The sequence below is a fragment of the Dromaius novaehollandiae genome, chromosome 1 (genome assembly GCF_036370855.1).
Source record: "Dromaius novaehollandiae isolate bDroNov1 chromosome 1, bDroNov1.hap1, whole genome shotgun sequence".
NCBI lineage: Eukaryota > Metazoa > Chordata > Aves > Casuariiformes > Dromaiidae > Dromaius > Dromaius novaehollandiae.
In genome coordinates, this window is record NC_088098.1 from 10447044 (window position 1) to 10469254 (window position 22211).

The 22211-nt window shown below is 41.1% G+C and overlaps 1 protein-coding gene across 3 annotated transcripts in view; it reads right to left on the reverse strand.

Annotated features, from left to right (window-relative positions):
* Positions 1-22211, reverse strand: part of RELN (reelin) — a 300760-nt gene that overhangs the window by 2596 nt on the left and 275953 nt on the right. The window contains exons 50-64 of one of the 3 annotated variants that reach the window (XM_064505379.1): positions 21942-22198; positions 21029-21183; positions 19820-20034; positions 18976-19153; positions 17417-17592; positions 16099-16205; positions 15442-15684; positions 14726-14901; positions 12905-12978; positions 11955-12116; positions 11452-11609; positions 10345-10564; positions 9132-9329; positions 8624-8722; positions 3640-3775 (exon numbers count right to left, since the gene is read on the reverse strand). In XM_064505379.1, the coding sequence (XP_064361449.1) occupies positions 3646-3775; positions 8624-8722; positions 9132-9329; positions 10345-10564; positions 11452-11609; positions 11955-12116; positions 12905-12978; positions 14726-14901; positions 15442-15684; positions 16099-16205; positions 17417-17592; positions 18976-19153; positions 19820-20034; positions 21029-21183; positions 21942-22198 (2548 nt within the window). In that variant the 3' untranslated portion in view covers positions 3640-3645. Of the gene's footprint in view, positions 1-3639; positions 3776-4314; positions 4349-8623; positions 8723-9131; positions 9330-10344; positions 10565-11451; positions 11610-11954; positions 12117-12904; positions 12979-14725; positions 14902-15441; positions 15685-16098; positions 16206-17416; positions 17593-18975; positions 19154-19819; positions 20035-21028; positions 21184-21941; positions 22199-22211 lie in introns of those variants that run through there. The other 2 variants (XM_064505392.1, XM_064505385.1) reach the window with 2 other exon arrangements.

Here is a 22211-nt window from a genome sequence, read left to right on the forward strand (position 1 = left end):
CCTTAGGGAAAAGAAATAATTGCATGCTTTGCAAAGTAAGTATGATCCCCCAGAAGCAATGATAGCTTTTGCTATATAACCTAGTCTAAAGTTATGCATAACTTAATCTAAAGTTACGTTATATAATAATCTATGCTGTACAACTTAATCTAAAGTTATGCTAACAATCTAAAAAATGTGTGTAGCAAAATCATACCCTTTTTAACAGCTAATCTAGAATGTAATTGTCTAGAACAGAATAAAAGCAGTTATGTCAAACTCTAGGATATAAAATGCCAAGCAATTCCAAGCTGCTTCCCAACTAGTTTTCCAAGGCTTTGCAAATTTCTTTACCCAATTTTACAGGCAAATAAAACTTACTTTCTTGCCACTGCAATATCCATACAGAATGAAATAATATCCAGCTGTCAGTGACAAGGAATACAAATAGTTCTACACTTGGTACAACGTTTTGCACTCTTGCAGAAAGTCAGTGCTCTAGAGCATTTGGCAATTAGGAGAGGGTTTAATATTTGAGTTTGACTTCTGACTTTCTCTGAGATTCAGGACAGTCAGCGCCCAGACCAGAGTGAGCCACAGGAGGCAACGGGCTAAGCAGCTGGCAAAGCCAGCCTGTTGTTAGCCGACCAGGAATGCCGGGCACAGGGGTGCATTTTAAATCCTGCTCTCTAAGTGCCTCACTGGTAGGAGGCAAATTACAGCCCTGAACTCTCCCTGGAAGAGGCTGCCTTTGGTCCTGAGGCTGAAGGACCGCTTCCTCATCTTTAATTCCCTAGGTGCTGGAGCCACCACCTGTGAAGTGGATGTTTTGTCTCCTTGGACCCAGGGCATTTATGGCAACATGCCACCTCTCAGGAGAGTGTCCTAACCATGAAGTGAGGCAAGATGGAGCACTTCTCTGCCTGGAAAAGGCCGCTCAGCAGCCAAAACACAAGAGATGGGCCTGGAAGAGGAAGACATAGCCTGACCCTGAGCGGCCTCGCTGTATGTACGCAATTTTGGGTGCCCTCAGGGCAGCAGCCTGGTGCTAGCAGGAGCCACGTGAGATTAATCACAGCTCTGGTCTCCTGAGGAGAGGCATCACCAATACTGCTTCTTCCCTCATCTTTTTTGAAAAAGGCCTAACTAGCACTACCTTTGTGAATATCCATCCTGTTGAGATATGTGGGACCAAAGGGAGCATATCAATGCTTTGGGCTGAAAAATTGGCTATTTCTGGACCTGGTTAAATTTAGGACTGAGTTAGGCTGTGAAAACCTTGGCTTGGGCAAGACTTTGGCCACTGGGGCACACTCTGAGCTGTGGTTCTTGGTGCCTGGGGGCCTTCCTGTTTCCCAGCAGTCTCCTTGCTGGCCTTTGATCTGCTCGCTTTAGGAGATAGCTCAGCAGAGATTTTCAGGACCACCTGTTTGGATACTGCTAGGTAAACCTGGCCTATATTTCACCTTAAATGCCTAGGCATTTTGTATCTGGCCTTAAAGTTATTATGAAGACATTTAAAACAAACAAACAAACAAAAAGAAAAAGAAAGAAAAAGAAAGAAATAAAAACAGGAAGAAAGAAACGGTTCCCTAATATCTTAAAAGAAAGAAAGTGACTTACTTATTCTTGATACATATTCAGTCTATTTTGGTATTTTATAAGATGGTCAGCTTGCTGAATGTTATAAGCAAGGAAAATAGACATATTCCCTGCCTTACACTGAACACCACAGAAAGCAGTGTGCGAAAAGTAAGAGAAATCTAAATTCCCAATAACCAAGTGCTCAGTTTCTTACTTGCACTGACATAGTCCAAACTCATTCCCACCAAAGTCTGAGGAAGACTTCTCACTGACTGGGATGGAGGCCACTTAAAAACTTCACGCCCATTGTAGAAAATGGCATGATTTTCACTCTTGCTATAGTTAAATAGGTATACCCTATGAGGGTATACGTTGGTATCCACAAAATGAGGCTAGGTATATATTTATTTTTGTAAAGTTAATTTTATATATCGATAGGAGAAAAGCACTTTATAATTGAGTCCAATAGTGCTTTTTAAGATCACAGTGAGAATTATGTAATAAAGTTTGCAGAAGGAGTACTTACACATTTCTTGCATTTGGTGGATTTAAAAATGCTTTCAGTACTATTAATAATGAATTGTGTTTGTATTTTTATAGACTGATAAGAGGCTATACTATGCTTTTGCTGTTATTTTCTTGTTCAAAGCACCCAAAATGTTCAGGGCAGCATGTAGCTACATTAGGAGTAAGGCTCCCCTGCCATCCATAACAGAAGGTGTGGAGGGAACTCGTTTGGAGGCATCATTGGAGACATCAGCTTGGAGAATTATATAGTGGACTGTCAGCATATACTGAGACTAGTACCTTTTCAGTGCACTCGCTGAACCACTAGATGAAATGTGCAGATCCAAAATATCTGTGTATTGCTGATGAACAGCAATACAAGCAATTATGAGGAGCAACTACTGCACAATCTAATCTACAGTTTTAAGTGCCTTAATATTAAATAATAAATTAAAGGTAATACTGCTCCAATTTACACAGAAAACCCTAAGTAACTTTCCAATTAAGTCACTGGAGTTATACTATTTAAATATATACAATAAAGCAGTTTATGAGAAGGAATCATGCTGTGTTTGTAGGCTTGAATAGAGCATTCTGATTATTGTATTATATGTTTCCTAAAGCACAGCTGAACTACAAGTCTGCAATTTAGGAAATATAAAGATGGAACACAGTCAAATGGAATAAAAATTTCCTGTAAAAAACCCAACATATCCTAATGTCATTCATTATTTTCACGTATTTATTTTTAGCAATGGGAACAAAATAGGACCAAAAATATTTGGATACCAAAACCAAACATGAGCAAAGCCTTAGAAAACAGCAGAGGCACACCTTTCAGGGGCTTGGGGTAATTTTTTTGGCTGAATTACAAATGGTCTATAAGATAGTCCTATAATTAGAAAAGTGACATGGTCTGAATGAAATCCTGTTTGCTGATATCAATGTCAAACAGTTTTTGACTCTGGTCAAATCAAGATTTGAACTCACAGCTCAGTTTCTGTGTTGGTTAGCAGCATCTATTAGCTATGGCACCACAAAGCAGCATGGTTACAAGAAACAAAAGAATGACCTAGCAAATACTTGCTGTTGTTTTTAGATCTAAAAGATACTTATGACTCTGCTGCCATACATGTTCACTGGCATAGACTGCGCAGCATTGGCTTCCACTCCTTGGTCTTTATTTACAGAAAAAGGTGTGAATTGCCTCTTGGAGCTGAGAGCTGGCCTGGGCAGCACGCTGAGCACCCTCTGCTCCCAGGTCCATTTGCACTGCCACAAACACTCAGGCCCACCGGCAGGGGAGAAGCCCTCTCTCTGCAGTCTCTGTGACATTCCCACAAATTCCCACTGCTGCACATGACCAGCGGCTGGACGAGGCGCTGAACGCGTTCTGCTAAGCTTAACTTCCCCTGACACTGCCTGAGGAAGAGCTGCAGGATCAAGGCCTTGCAGAGCACATCTCAGTACAAATGGTATTCCACTGACCCATCATTGACAAAACTTTGGGAAAGAACCATAGCTGTAAGAGCAGCATATATTTGATATGGATTCAGGGAAAGCACTTACCTTACTCTAGTGTAAAACCAATGACAGCAAACAATGAAATACAACACAAGTTAGAAAATGCCTTTCAATGCATGCAGCACTGTGATTAGTCATAAAACCCTGATGAGGTTTAGAGGCAATATAGGACTTTTCATCTCTTTTGAAAATAAAAATTGAACAAATTACTTCCTGATATTTCAAATCAATGCTTATATTTTTCTTTTCTATAAAATTCAGCATGCACTTTTTAGAAACATAATAAAAATGTCATAAAAGCACAGACTGCATCATATTAAATTTGGCATAAATGTTGTGACTATTCAGATAATTACCTAATATTTGAATTCTTTCTTTTCTTTATTGTAAATATCTTGATACCCTTTAATTAAATGTATTTTTCAAATTATTGCTTTTTACTAGAAAAAAATGAAGCAGATGAAAATGCTTTTTCCACATGAGGACTCTTTGTTAGAGCTAGAATATATAATTTGTACTTTGATGTTGCAAAACAGCATAGACATTCTTTGCACCAAATGCAACATAAATTCCTCAATAAATCATTTGTGCCAAAAATGTGAGAATATCTTGACAATGAAGAGCATGGAGTGATAGCTATGGAGGCATTAGTTTTATTACCCAACAACTAATCAAAGAAAAATTGGTATGAGGGGAAACTTCTTGCATTCCTTGCACAACTCAAATTCCCATGGATTACACCACAAGTTTTGGGCTGCAAAGAAAGCAACATCAGACCCTTAGTTTTCATTTTATTATTGTCCTTTAGTTCTAAATGCCTTTGATCAGAGCTCAGTTTTTTAGAGGTCACTAAGGGCCTGCTTTATACACAAAGAAATAGCAGTTCTAAAGGCACATGCAAAAACGTGCGTGGTATCTGTGCAGCAGACAGGCTGAGTCGTACTTAGAAAAACAGTGTGCAAATGAAATGCAGAGTTGGACATGGGCTGTTCTTAGAGCACAAGTATAGGGGCACAGAAAAGTACTCAAGATTTCTTAGGTCTGGAGCAAAATGCTTCTTTATTCTAAGAAGAGCCACAGCCATAGAACATGTGAGAGTTCTGCTCAAAGCTTTCTTTACAAATGGAGAGAGCAAAAATGCTGCACTAACAAGGAATAAGTGACACTAGTTTAAAGGGACTGGACAACTTGATAACTAACACCCTCTCCCCACCACATGACAGAGACCAAGCATTCCTAAAATAAGTTGGTGAGCGGTTAGTTGGCAAGACCAATTCAGTGTACAATATACTCAAAACAGGTACAATGTTTCACCTGTTCAAAACAGATGCTCAGCCTGAGCACCCTTTGAGGCTGCATTACAGCCTTAGCAATATTGCTTTTTAATGAATGATTCAGATGATTCATTAGCAAGTGGAATGACTCTAGATAATATACAAAGGCACCCGTCTTTGGCCTTTCTTATCACCACCATGTATTTTGCATGCCCATATGATCTGCAGATTAAAATATCAATGTTTTTACTCCAGCTAACTATCTTGGGACCAAAAAGTAAACAAAGGAGTTGCATCCAGAGAATATGTTTGCTGGTTAGAGGATGGCGTTCCTTGACTCAGAAATCAATTTGACTGAACAGACTATGATAACACCAGCTATGAATCAGCTGTAAGCTGTATCTGCACTGCAACTTGGCAGCTGGGCTCATGACAGAATTAATTTCAAGTGTTTGGACTGTTGAGAAGAGTTGAGCCAGGAGAACAGATATTCACAGATTTATCCCTGGGAACGGGCAGTCTCTAGGACTGTAAGGAGCAGCAGGGAATAAAATCGTGAAAATTCTTGGTAATGATGCATCTCTGCAGACAGCTGGCCCTGCAGGCAGGCATTTTCCCAGCCTGCCTTCCTCTCCAGCCCTTAGTCTTCTCAAGGAGAACCTGGCTACCTTGTCTCTGGGCTGAGGAAAAGCTGGCATAACACCTGGGTGTGCAGCTCTGCACCTCTGGGTGTGCAGGCAGCCCAGCCAACAGAGGCTGTCTGGGGATCTGGGAAAATTAAGCCCCTTTGTCAGCTCACAGGATAGTGGAAAAAACAGGAGAGACGTGTGGAAGCCAGGAGCCTCCCTACACCTGAAGCCTCACCTCCCAGCATACATCAGCTTCTTCCTGCCACTAAAGCAACTCATTTGACTCTAAACTTGCATCCTTCAGCCTCCCTGCCACAAGCACATGAATGGTGATCAGATCACACTCTCCACATACAAAAAGGCTGGTGTACAGAGCTTGAGATTAAGTTAGTCGGTGCCGTGTACGTATGGTGTCTGCACACCCCTGCCTCTGTGCCTGAGAAAAGGATGTGAGAGGGCCTGCCCACTGCAGCCATGTGGATACAAAGATCATATAAGAGAGTTATAAAAGGACAGAGCGCAGACCCCACTAGATGGGGACCATCAGCAGGTGGTGGTGCCATGGGTGCTCTCAGCTTTCTGAGACAAGGTGAGAGTACTAGTAGGAATGACTTCTAGTTTGGGAGGCACAAATGTTTCCCAGGATATCTCAGCTTTGGGAAGGATGAGCCAGGCAGAAACCTACTGACTCTCCAGTGAGACCCTGTAAAAATATTGGAAGCAGGTAATTACTTTGTCCTTGGTGCTTGGTTTTAGTTGCTCTCTGCAGCTGTGCCAGAGCAAACCCTGGGTGGCTACAGGCCACATAACTCTTCTCTGGGAATGTCAGTGGATGGGACATGGCATGGGCAGAGCACCCAAGGGACAGTCCCTGCTCGGCCTCTTGCTAGAGAGCTAACCTGGCGAGCTGGCTTGCTCTCCCTGGGGTCAGGCAGGGTTTCTGCGCAGAACGAAACAGCAGAGCTGAAGGAGATATTCCCACAGGAGACCTGGGGTCTATCTGCAATGAACAGCAGCACTTCCCTTAAGAAAGCTTTCCAAACACTCTCAAACTTTTTAAAGGCTACTTGAAAGTAAAACTTAAGAGGCCCACAGAATATATTGATGAATTAGAAGCAGCAGCTAGAGCCTAAAGTACAGAAGAGAGGTCAAAGCTGCCTATAAGGGCTGAGCACATGCTGGACACATAAACCAGACGTGCCACAGTGTGTAATCCTGCCACTCTGCAGAGGCAGCACATCTCACTGTTGTAGGTAGCAGGGACTGAAATTCTCCACCTGACCTGTTGGTGGTATGCTGCCGTGGCACTGTATTCAACAGTACATGTTAAGGGAGAAAGCTGTCTGTTATGGTCTGTCTTCCTTTGTGGGCTGTGCCAGGTGTCACACGTGGGTTGGTCAACTGAAGGTGCACATCCAGCACATGGAGCGCAGGGTGGAAACTCTGTGTCTAGCCTGACTTTTTTGCCAACATCCAGAAGACCCTCAAAGCTCTTTAACAGGATAAAAAGAAGAGGAGGAAGGAGGAGGCACTGTCTCTATCTCCGGTTCCTCCTCTAGGCAAAGTGTGATCGCTTGCTATAGCACGTCTATTGCTTTCTCCATTCTAGTTGAAAATATCTCACATAACTGAGATATCATCACTCAGCTTGTGCATCTGGTCTATAGCCCGGTAGATCTCATTGTCAAAGAAGCTCTCCAGAATTCAGCTTAAGAATCGCTTTTTTCAAACTCCACCTTATTCCTATGTATATTCTCCAATTCAGTGCTCAGACTGGCAGGTAATATTATACTAATTTTTTCCACCTGTCTTTTCCATTTTACTTTCTTTTTTTTAATTGCAAGGCAGAAACAAATGGAAATATTTCAGAACTACCAGTTTCCTTCTCCATGGTTTCCTAAACACAGTGAACCTCCTGCAGGTTCATACACTTTTGTATCTTTATCCATGCATCACCATACAGCCATTGATTAACTAAGCCAGGGATCACATCCATCCCTCTGTTCCTTCAAGCTTTAAGCTTAATGTTATGGAAGCAGAGCCCAGCAAGGTGTGTAAAAGCAGCACAGCGTGTACAGTTACCAAGGGTTGGGACCAGTTTGGTTTGGGGTTGATATGAGTGCCATGCAAGCTGGTGCTTCTTGGTGGAAAGAAGAACAGGGCTAACTAGCAGTCGAGTAATCCACTTTGCTGTTGTTACAAAACATTACTTGCAGTACCTCTGCTAATTCAGATTTTAAGACAGAAACCTCGTGGTAACAATTACACAGTCTGGAGGTTATCCAAGCCTAATTTCATCATTGCTGTTTTTCAAATTTTTCAATAAAAGGAACGGTTGAACCTATCTATGGAGCAGACACGCTTCTCTCTGCCAACCACTGTCAGCGATGAGTTCCTGCCCGTCAAGCCACTAGCATTTCACTTCTACTGGAACTAAATTGTTAGAGAAAAAGCAGGTCATCTCTTTGTGACATAACACTGGAAAAACGGGTTAGCTGCGAGTGAAACCCATCTCAATAATGGGAGAATCAAGAGGGTGAAGACACTTTACTTGGTAAAATCTTGACAAGGGGATGAATATAGAGCTTGGACCATAGGAACCTGATATAGTGAACCCTGTTTCTGAACAGTATCCTTCTTACTAAAAAAGGAAATGAATAAGGCATTAGTTGCTAATGAAAATTTTTCGGAGGCTGATTACATAACAACATTACCCTGTGCAAAGAGCAACACAGCGGAGTATTTTGTATCTTTGAAAGGATATTAATCAGCCTTATATGGCAGCATAGTGTTGAACACAAATATCCTTTCTTACGTCCCAGCACAATATATTTCACAGTCGCTGCTGCAGGACTGGAGGAACACACCAATACTTGGTGGTGATAAAGCCCCGCTTTCCCTCCTGCGTTTCTCCATGCTGCACAACCCGTACCCCTGCTGTGCCACCTCATTTCACGAGTGTCTCGACCGCTGACGGTTGCAGTCAGGGCCGAGCATTAGCAAAGACTGATTCTCAGAGGCTTCCCTGTGCCACAGCAGTTCTTACTGAGCTTAACCCTCGAGCCACGCTGAAGGAAGGTCAGTGCTTTCTGGGATGGGGTGGGATGAGGTGAAGCTGATACTCACAGGACGACTTCTACGTGGTCCAAAGCCCACTGATCATGACCTGTTCCGCTGTGCCGGGGCTGCCACCAGCGCAGTAAGACTCCTTTCACTCGTGCCTCCCTGTCATCGCAAACGCAAGAGCCTGTGAGAGCTCCTGACTACGAGCGGTTTGTGCCTCCCCATCTCCTCCCCAAGCAGGAACCGAGAGCAAAGTCAAAGTATCATCTGTACGCCACGAAACATCAATACATCGCACACATGGAACATTTAATGACAAAAAATACACACAGTTCAGGTGGAATTAAAAAAATTTTTTTTCTCTCATATCTTTAAAACAAATATTTGATATTTCTTTCAATTATATTGATCAACACTAAACTGCCTTTTTTTTTAATCAGCCTTCCCCTTAAGCTTTCTTCTACCCTCTCGTCAACCTTTTTTTCCTGCACAGTGATGCAAAGATAGACTCTTCCCTAGCAGAAATATATCTTGTGCATTTAGAGGTAATGAAATGAGACGGGGTACTCACAGGGGAACATTATAAGACACTCTTTGGGCTTGTATAAAGTCCTTTGGCTGATGCTGTGCAATTACTTGCCATGTAATTCCATTATTTACACTGTACTGGAGGAGCACTGCCTTGTCTACAGTGTTAGGATCACTCAGATTGGTATTGCAACTGTCTGTTTGTGAAATACTTCCAATTTGCAAAACAAACATGATTTTGCTGTGAAACAGAGAGAAAAGGTATTTTCAATATGCAAAAAGTGGTCAAACAGGAAAAAAGCATTTCCAGGTTTAATGTAGTTATCGTTCTAAAACTGTGAGCATCCTCAAGAATCATTACTTTTAACATGCAAAATAAACTATTCTCACATTTCTAAAACACCCCCCCCTTTTGAGGTTATAATTTACTTCATATAACATATTTCCATATATTTGGAGGCTGTCAATCCAATATCACATTGTATCTGCACAAAGCTCAGATGAATAAACAATGCAACAAGCAAATGAGTGTATAAAAAGCTTTAAAAGGGAAAAATAAAGCCTCAAAATAAAAAAGTGCCTAAAAGATTTCTAATATTCTACCTGGGTGTCCAAATAACAAATTAAGAGGCTAATTTATATCTGGCCCATTTGCTGATTCATCCTGTTTCTACTCATGGTTTAGGCAATTAACTAGATATGAATCCAGTCCAGTAAGCTGTCACTCGGTTAGGAGCCAGCACGGGCTGGTTGCATCTGTTATTCCACGGCCAAAGGGACTCAATAGATGAAAATGATACTCCTGCTCATTGGCAGGTGAATACAATTTTCTATGACAACTGAAACAGGAAAATGAGTCTGTAATTACTGACAGCATTGTTCCTCATGACTACTGAAGAGGCACCCACAAACATGGGATTTGCCTTATCAGGCCAGGCACTGGCCCAGGCAGGCTGCTATCCCAGCTTTGCCAATGGCTTCATCTTCAGCGCTGGCTTACGAGACAGCGCTCTGTTGCACATGATGAAAACATCTGACCTCTTCATCTGACATCGCTTCCTCCTTGCTCACCAACTCCCAAATGAAAGCCACAAAACATTTTGCCAGCCCTAATATTTATCTGCCAGGCAAGTCTGACTGCGTGGTACAGCCAGGTCAGCCCATCCTCGTCAATACCGGACCACACGACTTCATGTGCATATAAAGTTTGTTTTCTTGTGAACTGCTAAAAGAGCATTTTAGGCTCAAAGTATTACCTTGCTCGGGTGAGATCCAGAGGCTTAGTCACAGCTTGTCGTATTTGACATCCATTAAAATACAGTGAGTCTCCATGGGCGTAGGGTGCCAGCTGTCCACATCCATTCCCTATCACTCCCCCCTGAATGGTTTCCCAGTTTATTTCAGTGACTCTTTCAGATTCAAAATTATCTTTAATATAACTGGGGAGATCATGGCTAAAAACAGAGCAGTCATCACCTAAAAATGACATGGTGAAGTTATAAAACACACAAAAAAATCAAATAATTGAGAAAAATCAGATACAGTTCATTGAAATTCCATTCGAGGTTGTGGCCCAATATGCAGTGTGACTACAGGCTGAAGATATTTTGGCAGAACCATGAATAATGTGTACATTACTGTACAACTTTCATTTCTAGAAAGTTGAAGCTTCAAGTCTGTTCTTACTTACAGCAGTGTAACTTCAAAAACTGCAGTAGGATTTCTTCTCTTTTACATTGGTGCAAATAAGAAAAACCTCAGATCACCACTTGAAGGGAAATACTTCTAAAATAGGGAAGGATTCGAACCTTGTAAAATTATGAGACTCTGCCCTGGGAGGCAGTAAACACTCCGGCTCTACTCCCACAAAGTGGGAGTCTCCCATACTCCCATAACGTAATGGGCACACCCAGGTACTGCCAGTTGTGTGCCCAGCTCAATAGCAGGATTAGAACAGAATAGTCTGTCTTCATAAGGTACAGAACTAAACCTCTTTTAGGTGACAATCAACAATCTAGTCTCCATGTATACATCAGCTGGAAGTGAATGTACCCTTGGAAGGAGGACAGGTGTGAAAGCCTTTTCTGGGTAAGCAGGTAGCCACAGTCTACCTTTGATGAAGACTGAATGGGCTTTAAATACAGTGCCAGGCAGCAAAGAGTATTGGTTCAATCCAGAAATAATAAAGGGAGGGAAGATCTGCTATTTGCAGACCTTTCAAGTTATGAATTTCTAATCTGTTACTTAAATATTCCAGTGGTGAATTTAGACAGGCTCTGTCACTCTTTCTTTATCTTTTTGTTTAATTTTGAACTAGATTAGAGAGTAGCACATGTATAAGAAAGGAATTGAAGAAACGAAACCTTGGTATCCTTCATCACAGATGCAAACGGCTCCTGTTGTGCAATATCCGTGGCCACTGCAGAGCTTAGGGCATGCTTCCCCGATGTACACGTGGTCAATTGCCCAGCTTTGCTGCTCTAGTTCTTCTCCTTTCTGAATCCACCTGAACTGAGTTGCACTTCAAATACAAAAATACAAATACCATATTATAATATATCTAGCAACTAAATGTGTCTCTATAGTGACACTGAAATATGTAGCCAGTAGGTGACATCGAAAATGTTGTATGAAAGGGTGGCGACTGTAATAACTGGAAACATGCAGGCTGAGTGGGAGCTGTTACATCACTGGCAGCAGCCACTTCCATTAACAAAAAGCATCTTCAGAGTCATTAATCATGTATCAGATCTAAATCCAGCAATGAAGAAGCATTTTTAATTCAGCAGTTGATCCAAACTAACTGTGCCAGCAAGACAGCTGACGTTTTATAGGCCCGCAGTGAGCTGGCCTTTCGGTAACCTACCTGGATGAGACATGATCAGGCAGCTGGATCGTTATTCTCCTCCACATGGAGCTGTTGACAGAGTTATAGATGGTGGCTTCATGGAACTGAAATGGGGAGCAGCCAATGCTATTAGACGAGGAAGGAAGACAGTGTGTCTGGACGAGCTGCCATGAATCTGTCCTGTAGGGATCAAAGAAAACATGTTTTTAGAAGAACCGAAAGAATAATGAAAAGGAAATAGGCACTCTTTGGGGTCATGGCATTGGTTGTCTTACTAAGCAAACCCAAGAGATTTTCAGCAATAGTTTCCATGCTTTGTAGCTGCAAACAGACAAGAAGTGAGAGGCTAAGGCCCCTGTGCAGCCATGGAAGACTTTGCAGCATCAGGTTTTGAATCGCATGCTGATGGTACATTCAGCAGAGTCGAACCCAGAGCTCCTCCGAGCTGGGGTGATACAAGGACTTATTCGGGAGTCAGTTCCTTAGTCCCTCTCTTACAGTGCTCAGAAAAGAATCCAGCAGAATTTGCTCCATGTTCACTCACAAGCATTTGAGCACAGACTTTTACGAACTCTAAGGCACTATTACACTACAGCACAGGAGACAGAGTTATTAATTGGTTGCGAGTTAAAGAACAAATTAGAGTTATGCATCTTCCACTTTATTATGGCTTGGTCCTAAACATATAGCCCTGTATCATACTAAAACAGCAGTTCCTTGTGAATGTGGGTTTCTGTAAGTACATTTTTAACAGGAACATGCTCGCGAACTGCAAGTGCAAGCTCAAAGCTAAGAATCTGCCCACAGCTGGGATAAATTATGAAGAGAATTTACAGGAGTTATGTAGATAAATCCCAGTGCTTGCAAATAGGATTTGTTCAGATCCTATTACAAGATGAATATTGAAGCAACTGCTTCATAATAGCACTCTAGCTTGATTTGGGTCCAAATATTCTGCTCTCATTTACCTGGCATCTTTAGTGTACTCCAGCATCACAGAATGGAGGTCCCCACAGGACGTTGCCTCACAGCCAACCACAATCTGTAGCATCGATTAAAAAAAAAATTGGCTGCTGTAACAAGTCAGGTAGACATTTAATGTGATATATAATTAAGTTGTGCTCTCTTTTTATCCATAGTGGGTATATAAAAGAGATTGCCAACTTAGATCTTGGAAAAAGTCTATCAGACATGGATGGAAAACAAAGAAGGTAACACATTGGGTATTACTTTTACTTAATTTTACTTTATTGTTACTGTTATTTTCAGACAGATGCCAAATAATAAGTTACTAAATATCAAATTAAGTATCTAAACAAACGTTGTTTCTGAAACACTAGGATCCGGTAGCTCCTCAGTGTTCCAGAAAGTGAAGTACCTAACTATCATTGATTACCCACAAAATTTAGAACCCATAATGATAAACGTGGGAGTGAACCTCAAGTCAATCCAATTTAAAAACAGAATTGTTCTGAGTGTTTGAAACAATAAACAGATCTGTGTCATGTTAGAGTGGAAAGATTACAGTACCCAGGGCATAGTACTGAATAGCTAGCAAACAGCTGCATTTCAAGAGCTTCACACGCAAATGGCAGCCACGCACTACAGCTGAGTTCTTAGTTTAGAAATAAAATAATTTGTTGTGATTGGTGTAGAAGAAGTAGGAGAAAGTCATGAGAAAAACTCTGCAAAGAGAGCTTAGGAATATGAACTTCCCAACACTTATGGGTTGCCATAATTTATGCCCTTAAAATAGAAGAAAAAGACGATTGGTTGGGTAAAATAACCAGGCTGGGGCATCTTGGTGTGTAGCATTACCAAGCGTGTCACACTCTTCTTTTATACAGTTTCAGCAAAGATGGCATGCTGTGTAAGTGGAGGGAGCAATGCTTTGAGGAATATATTATACAGTTAATATAAAAAATAACAAATGTTGAGAAAGGGTGAAAATATTGATTAGTAGAAGATGGCAAATTCTGGACCTGCCTTGTCAAACAGAATAACGAGAAAAAAACATAACAAGAAAACAGATGATTATTTTAATGACTTTGCTTACATAGTAGTTCTTGTCTTATTTAGGACTATATGGTGCTTGGGGAAGGGCCTAGAATATTTCTGGACAACAACTGCATAGATATTTTGTTATGGCCATTTGCCATATTCAGAATTCCACCTTAAAACAAAGGAAAATACTGAGAAATTTTGATTATTTGGATTATTTTCCATGACACAAGTAAGTGGAAGAGGTACTTCTACTCTGCGCACATGTTTTCAATAAGCCATTTTTCTCCATCCCGCCTCAACCTTGCCTTCTCTGCTTATTCATTAGGCAGGGGGAAATGGCACATACACATTCCAGATTGCAGACTGGATTCTCTTCATCTGGTCTGCATTTCCAAGGTCTGTGCAATTCTCTCTCTCTCTCTCCTTATTTCTTTTTGCACTATTGCTGTGGTTCCTAGTGCGAGCTATTTTCACTGTAGAAAATAATTCCCACTGTATCTGATGGTCTGGTTGCCAGTAATTTCAGCAGAAAGGGATTAGACTCCCAACCCGTCTCAGTAACCCCCAAAGCATACAGACAATCAACACAATTTGACATTTAACATTCACGCAATCTTTCTGATTCCTATTACCTATACATCAGAATTTCCGTTAAAATCTAATAAGAAGGTATTATTAATTATTCATCCACTTGTGAATCCTAGCTGGAACAGTGAGTCTTCCTGCAGACAAATTAGATGATTTTTATTGCATACTTCACTTTGGAGGAAGAGAACATTTCTTACTTTAAACTGCATCATGTATCCTGGTTGTATAATGAGCTCCCTGGAGGACAGGATGTTGTGTGTTTTGTCCTTTTTCTTATTTGGCCAGTAGAGATGAAATGATGGATTTCCACAGAACCCTGCAGTCCTGACTGCGTTAGGGTAAAAACTCCAATTTTCTTCATGAGAGGTGCCTTCTATTAACGTGAGTGAGATACAGTTACTGTGTTGTCTCAGTAAATATCAAGGCTTAATAATGAATCCACAGAATCACTAGATACAGTACTTTAGTGATATAAACACTGAATTTATGCTAACTATCATGACACAAAATAAATAAGTTACTAACAGACCTAACAAAAAAAATCAGCTCCAGACAGGTAATTTAAACTGTTTACATAATAATATTTTTTAAAATATGATTAAATAAAACTTTCCTACCCAGGGATTTAAATGAAATGAGTTGGACTGAAATAATCTTTTCTACTGTAAAATAATCTTTTACCTACATATAGGTATATATACACCAATACTTACATCTCTTTCTCTCTATATATATGTATTTGCAGGCCCCTATTAGTAGCGTGAAGAATAGCATATAAACCCAGTATTAGTCTACAGAATAAAAGATTTGCACACTTAGAAAAAAAAAAAAAAGATGTGTTCTTCCAAGCTCATAGGGCAGCCTTAAATAAGATAATGGCAGACAACAGAATAGTTGTCATATCCTGTCTTACCATCATCAAATGTATCTACCAGTTGACTGGGGTTGATCTCTGCTCCTCCGATCAGAACATTGTCCAGCGCCCACTGCGCGCGGTCGGGGCCGGAAACCACGATGCCATTGCTGATGATAAAGGGCTGCCACCAGCGCAGGCGGGTTGTATTGGTCAGAGCATCTTCGGGGAGGAGGATGTAATCGTGCCTGACTGAAATGTATTTTTGGTAATCCATCTCATGAAGCAAAGTCCAAGATATTCCTAGAATGAAAAGATTCAGGATTAGCAATAAAAGCAAACATACGGTAGAATCTTCTAAAAGATTAAAGGAAGAAAACAGCAAAACAAAAATAATAGCTATGGTCTTCTGAAAGAAAAATCTTAACTTCTAAGGGTGGCAGGCAACTGCCTTGCAAGAGGAATCTTGTAATTGTATAAAGGGAGCTATTTGACTGGAATCCACTGATTAATAAAAGCTGGCAGGAAGATTAGGGAAAACTCCTGAGCAATAGATGAAAATTTTAGATGGGGAAAAACTTTACAAAGACAAAAATGCCTTTGCAATTAAAAGTTATCTTATTATTTTTTGATCCTCTCTGAAGACTTCTCAGGTATTTGTGGTGCTTGAATACTCAACCAAGTTGCAGCTTAGATGAAAGTACAACAGGTACTTGCCTCCGTCGACTGAATAATCTAGCAGCACTCCCTCCTTTCTGCAAGTTGGTCTGTGACATGTTGTCATGTTGTTTTCACTCCCAATTCGCCCCCAGTACTGCAGAAATCTAAGGGTAAACATACTGGTGATTACTCACAAAAAATATCTGTTAAAGATATGCACAAATCAGGCTAGAGGAATGGGCCAACAGGGCTCCTCTGCCACCAGGGAAAGGTGCCTCTCCTGCCCACCTCTGTCACCCCTCGGACCTTCCTCTGTGCTCACTATCCTGGCAGGAGAACTATCCTTTTTGTTAAAGGGTGGTTTTCTGTCACAGTACCGAGTTGAAGCAGCTCTTGGAGGGACACCGTAGACTCCACAGCCAGGGAGAGGTAAGCGGCAAGTGGCGGATTTGGGTTGGGTGCAAGTTTGGTGCCGGCGCTACTGAACCGTTACCTTACCTTGGCCTTGTCTGAGGGTGCTTTTGGGGTCTAACGGTGGGGGTGTAAATATCTCCCTCTGTTACCAAGCCACTGAAACTACTAAATATTCAGGGAAGCCCATGCTTTCTACCACCTCCCAATCCTGGTTTTTCATTGAAAAGAAGTTTCCTTGGCCATTCTGCAGTATTAAATGCTTTCCATTCACTCCTCCAAAATTCTCATAAAATCCTCCAGTAAGTCATGTAAAGCACCCGAATGCACTGAAAGACACCTACAAATTGCTGCAAACGTCCTCCTTGTGAGTGCCACGCAAACCTTCTCGAACACGGTATCAGATTAAGTCCAATCCTTTCATAATCCAACTTTACTAAAAATGGTCTGCATTTCTGACATAAATAATTTTGCTAGCTTTGTCTTCTTAGATTTCCTGTTTATTGACATGACTCCCAAAGCCTGTTACCTTCCCATTCTGAATAAGCAAAGGCAGACATACTTTGCCCCCAGGACGCACCAGTTTCTTGGCACCCTGCCAGGATGCCATGAAGCTAAGGCACGCTGTGATGGAGTCTCCAGCCCTGCAGAAACCATACTGAGATGCTGAACGCAAATCACCTACCGAGACTGTAAACTCTTTTCTTTGTCTTCTATTCACTGAGCAGCTCAAAAGAATATGACATAAATAACAAATGATAACTGAGCTCTCAGAGTTGAGTTAAAAATCCCCTGCTTGTGGTAACAACAGGGAGAATTTATCGTTGCCAACTTGAGATAACTCCAAACTCGTGGTGGCCCAGGAGTTCCCTAAGCTGTATCATCTGATGCTTCGTCAGAGTTCAGCCAAGTTCCCTATTAAAACGAACATGACCAGATAACGTGCAGTAGTAACATGGCATACTTTGCACCCCGCAGGTCCAGATCTTGAGTGACAGCCTCCCTCACAGTTGCACCTCCGAAATACAGGGCTGTGTCTTCTGCTAGAATCCCGCACTCGGTACAGGTACTTCCACCTTCTAAGGACATCCACAAATCCGATTTAATTTCTTCATTGTCAAAGCGCTCTTTCAGGAAAGTCTGTAAAGAAGGTGTGTAACATAAAGCACAATCACAAGTAATTATGATCTTAAGCCTTTCTGATAATCACAACTGGAACTGACCTTCTAAACATGTTTAAAGGGCACATGAGCACTGTAAAGACTTTTTTTCCATTGTGACTGAAGGATTAGACATAATACCTTTTGTCTGAGTTGCTCCTGAAATGAATATATTAAATGTGAAAATACTTTAGGGCTAGATTTTAACATACTTGGGAGGTAATTCAGCACACTAGAATTTGCATGCACAAATGAATGGGTCTAATTAACAACTGTGGTTATTTAAGACTATGTAACACCACAGCAATACCTATTTAATATGCATGGGAGATACTGCTATTCTATATTTTCTCCCCAGAAAAACTTGTACTGCAATGAAATTTTAGGGTTATTGTAGTGAATATGCATCTATGCAACAGTCTGCACAAATATTTGCAGTGAAAAACATCTAGAATATATCCGTGATTTACACTTACCTCCAGCTGTGCAGTCAAAGCAATACTATGAAGGGAATCCTGGCCTGAAGGAGATAATAGTAAAATTCTCCTATACTTTAATAGTGCCAGGATTTTATCCCAAATGTCTTTAATGTGAGGAACACATTACTAATTAAAAATGGCAAACAGATAATGATATTTATTCATGTAATTAGTATCTCAGATGAAAAACAGAAGGTCTTAATAATTAAATGACATGAAAACTGAAATGTTAAATAGTTATAGTCTCGTAAGAGAGAATGCTGCTTCACCTGTTGTTTCTGTGGAGCATGTACTTATTCTGTTCTCATCTGCTAAAGAAAAGATGAAATGGCAAACCCTGCATTTTTAAATAATTTGGAGTTCCTTACATATTCTTTTCTAAATATTTTAAATTTTCTAAATAGTTTAAATTAGCAGCATCTAACTACATTTCACTCTCTTGTTGTATGATAACACTAATAATAGCTAGGTGAATTAACTTTATGTCATCTGGAGCTCAAGCCTTTTCTTGTGTTCCCTACTCTAATAAGGTCTTTCATGATGAAGACAAGCTTGCTACAAATCTTTATCAAATATGATCTTATGTGTAAGGGTGATTTTTTTCTAATGATAATCTAAGGATGAACAGGGAACTTTATTAATGCAATATCCAAGAACCAGTTCATTCATTTGCAACTGTCCTGAAACTGCTGTGACAGGTTTGTTAAAAAATTGGTAAGAGGACTGGGCAGTTCAGGTCTGAAAATCTATTTGTGTATCCTCAGACTTTGACAGGAATCAGAGCTAAATTCCCAGCATGATCACTCTCCTATTTCTCTCTCTCTCTCTCTTTCCCAGCAAAACACATGGCAAAGTTCACTCATTTAAAAATGCAATAAAATTACCTTCAGTGTTTGGGTCAGGTAGCAGTTTGGACCCGAATACCCAGGATCACAGATGCATTGCTCTTTCAGGCAGTCTCCATGACCTCTACAGTTTTCTAAACAACCAGGGCCCAGATAGAAATTATCGATGGCCCACTGCATATCTGAGTATTTCTGGTAGAACCGAAACCTCACAGGACTATATATAAAGGAATGAAGAAAAACAGATATATATATATAAAACAACTTTCCTCAAATGAAAAAAGGTAGATGAAACATGATATACTTATGAATGTACTATCCTTCAGGCTTCTACGAATAGTATGTGGCAGTCTCTGTTCAAATTTATTTTACTATATATCTGTATCTTCTTCTACATGCATGCACTGCCTACAACACAGCTGAAGCTGGGAGAAAGCTATTTTGGCTTCGGGAAGGTGAATTTCATTTTTGGTTATACTTTCCAAGCAGAATACTCAAAGGATTATAACTAAGACTTCCTGTGATCTTCGCTCACAGGAAAAGACAAATGGTTTGCATATGTGCAGACTACTGCAGACAATAAGGGTAACATTTTCACTCAGTGAGGTCGTAAATCTACTCTGTAATTGAATACGTCTGTCTGAACAGATCCGAGCATGCTGTACAGAAGCAGACTGAAGAGAGGCCAGGATAACTTTGCCATTCGTTGAGACCAAGAATCATGATCATTCAATGGAAAACGACCATGCAGCATACGTAGTGAACGTTAACACTGCTAGTCTGTACTTGCCTTGAAAGAAAATGAACAGGCAAATGTATGCCTTGTTCTGTTTTTCAGGATACACTGAACCCAAGAGAAAACGAGTAGCTAATTCATACTTACTTGCCCACAAGGTTTTCAGGCAGTGAGTAAGTTACTCTTTTCCATCCTTTTGTGGGAAAGAAGACAGATGGCTGTGAAACACTCCCAGAGCATTTTGGATCAGCGGGTAAACACTGAGGTACTAAATAACTCCAGCTAACACCAAAATCAGTGGAATACTGCACATGGACCTGATTTTGTGCAAGTTTTTCGGAAGTTTTACATCCAACAGAAATCTGATAGAGAAGAGAGCATAAGGAATTAACTGTGGTGGTGATTAGAGTTTAAAAAATGTTGCAATCTGAAAACTGACTGCAGATTTTTGCTTGAAATTATGGCAGTAACAGTGTTTGCATGGTACTGGTCATCTGCAGATCTCATCGATATTCCCAGGATCCAGCACAGTTGCTGTATTCAAAGTTTCATCTTCTCTAGTTACCTCATATTTCAGGTTTTTCCAAGTTTTGTCACCTGTGCATCATACCCTAGTAGACCTGCACTGATAAAGTTATTCTTCCCTCCCATCACAACCGAAGGCCTGAGTATTCCAGGGGAAAATGGATCGTAAAGGCTGCCCAGCTCGGTTATGTCCAGTGGACCTTCTTTATGGGAGAGATGTGCAAAGGGCTCTTGCACCTTCCATATGTGGGTTAGTTATTTCTTCAGTTTAGGTAAATGGTCATATGAAAGGTTGTTTGATTGCAGGTTTGGTGTGAACGCACACTGGGTTAAGAGCTCATAACCCTCGGCAAACGCAGTGTGCAAGGACACCAGCCTCTGTTGCACCTGCTGGTGGGAGAAATGATCACGGAGCAGCCTGGCCCCGAGCTCGTGCACCACACAGGGATCTCTTGCAAAACCTGGTCCGTGCGTGGGGGCATGGGGAAAAGTGAGGCATGTGGCTGCTTTTGAGCAGCTTTCCCTTTACCAAACAGCTGTGACAAAATAGGCACCATATATGTCTAATAAACCTCCTTAGTACATATGTTGGCCACGCAGCTGCTGTGCTGAAGAAGGAGAGCACATTGCCTCTGAGAACAGCCTGCAGTGTTAAGGCTGACCAACATAGAGTAGATGAGACAACAAAGGATGGACTAACAATAACACTTTTCCATGCCGAGAGTGGCTTGCATGTTGGCTCATGCATCATCCTATCTCCTGAAAAAATCTGCCTGAGTGCTTGCAGCAAAATGGGATTTGGAATAATTATGTAGCAGACAGAGACTTTACCTTGAACTGCATAATCCAGCCCTCTGTAGGAGTCAGGTCATGGGTGACTGCATAAACCTCTCTGCCATCATGGCTCCCACAGATCATGACACCATCAGGGGAATCACAAAATCTCTCAATTGAGCAATCATCATGGAATAGCCAGTGTTCATTCACTTGAAAAGAAATGTGAATATCAGTAACGTATAATGACAACATGAGATAAGGAACCCAGTCAGGGAGCTACTAGAGGTGATTCATGACTTAATTTCTCAACGTACATAAGAATTATTTACTATTGCTCCTGAGAATGTCAGCATCCCATCTTTCCCATATAAATATTTATTACACTTATTGCTCAAAGCATCTTTTACTACTCTCTTACCTAAAGATTACAGAATTGTTTTTAATGCATAAGAAGTAAGGATCTGAGGCTTACTCAGAACATAAGCTCTTGTTGTACTGGACATTACAGGAGAACCTTCCCATGGGTGTTGCCCATGTGACTGCCCAAAGGATACCTCAGCACTGTTGCTTCATAAGCCTGGTAAACATGCAGACATGCTTCTTCTTTTACAAAATCTAGCTATAAAATGTAACTTAACTTCCTTAAAGAATGTTTAAAAAAGTTAGGAAATAGGAAACAAATCTTCAGATTAAGAAATCTGCTTTGGAATGAGTTGGCATTTTTTCATTCTTTTGTCTTTCCTTGAAGAGAAATTCATCTTCTAAGTAAATTCATTCAGTAAAAAAAAAAAAAAAATTATATTACATGTTTTCCTTTTGCATTTTGTAAACTAAAAAAGAGCCCTATAGCATCGTGATTGTCTGTGACATCTTTCATAATGAGACAAAGATTCAGAGGCTTGGAAAGAGTTAGAAATCGCTGCACTGACTTCTTGCTGTTTAACACCGATCCACGTAAAACCTTTACCTGTAGTTTTGTCTTCCATAAACATGTCAAAGGCGATCCTGCCGGTGGGCCCCGCGTCGGCGGGCGAGCGCTCGTGCTGCGGTAGCGGGGCGCTGCTGAAGGTGTCGAGCATCACGGTCCTCTGGTCGGCCGAGCCGGATATCAGCACGTTGTCGATAGCCCAGTCGTTCTGATCCAGACCGTCGTGCTTGGGCTGCCACCAGCGGAAGCGGGTCCCGATCGTTTTGGCGTCGTAGGGCAGGAGAATGTTCACGAAGCTGCAGCACAACG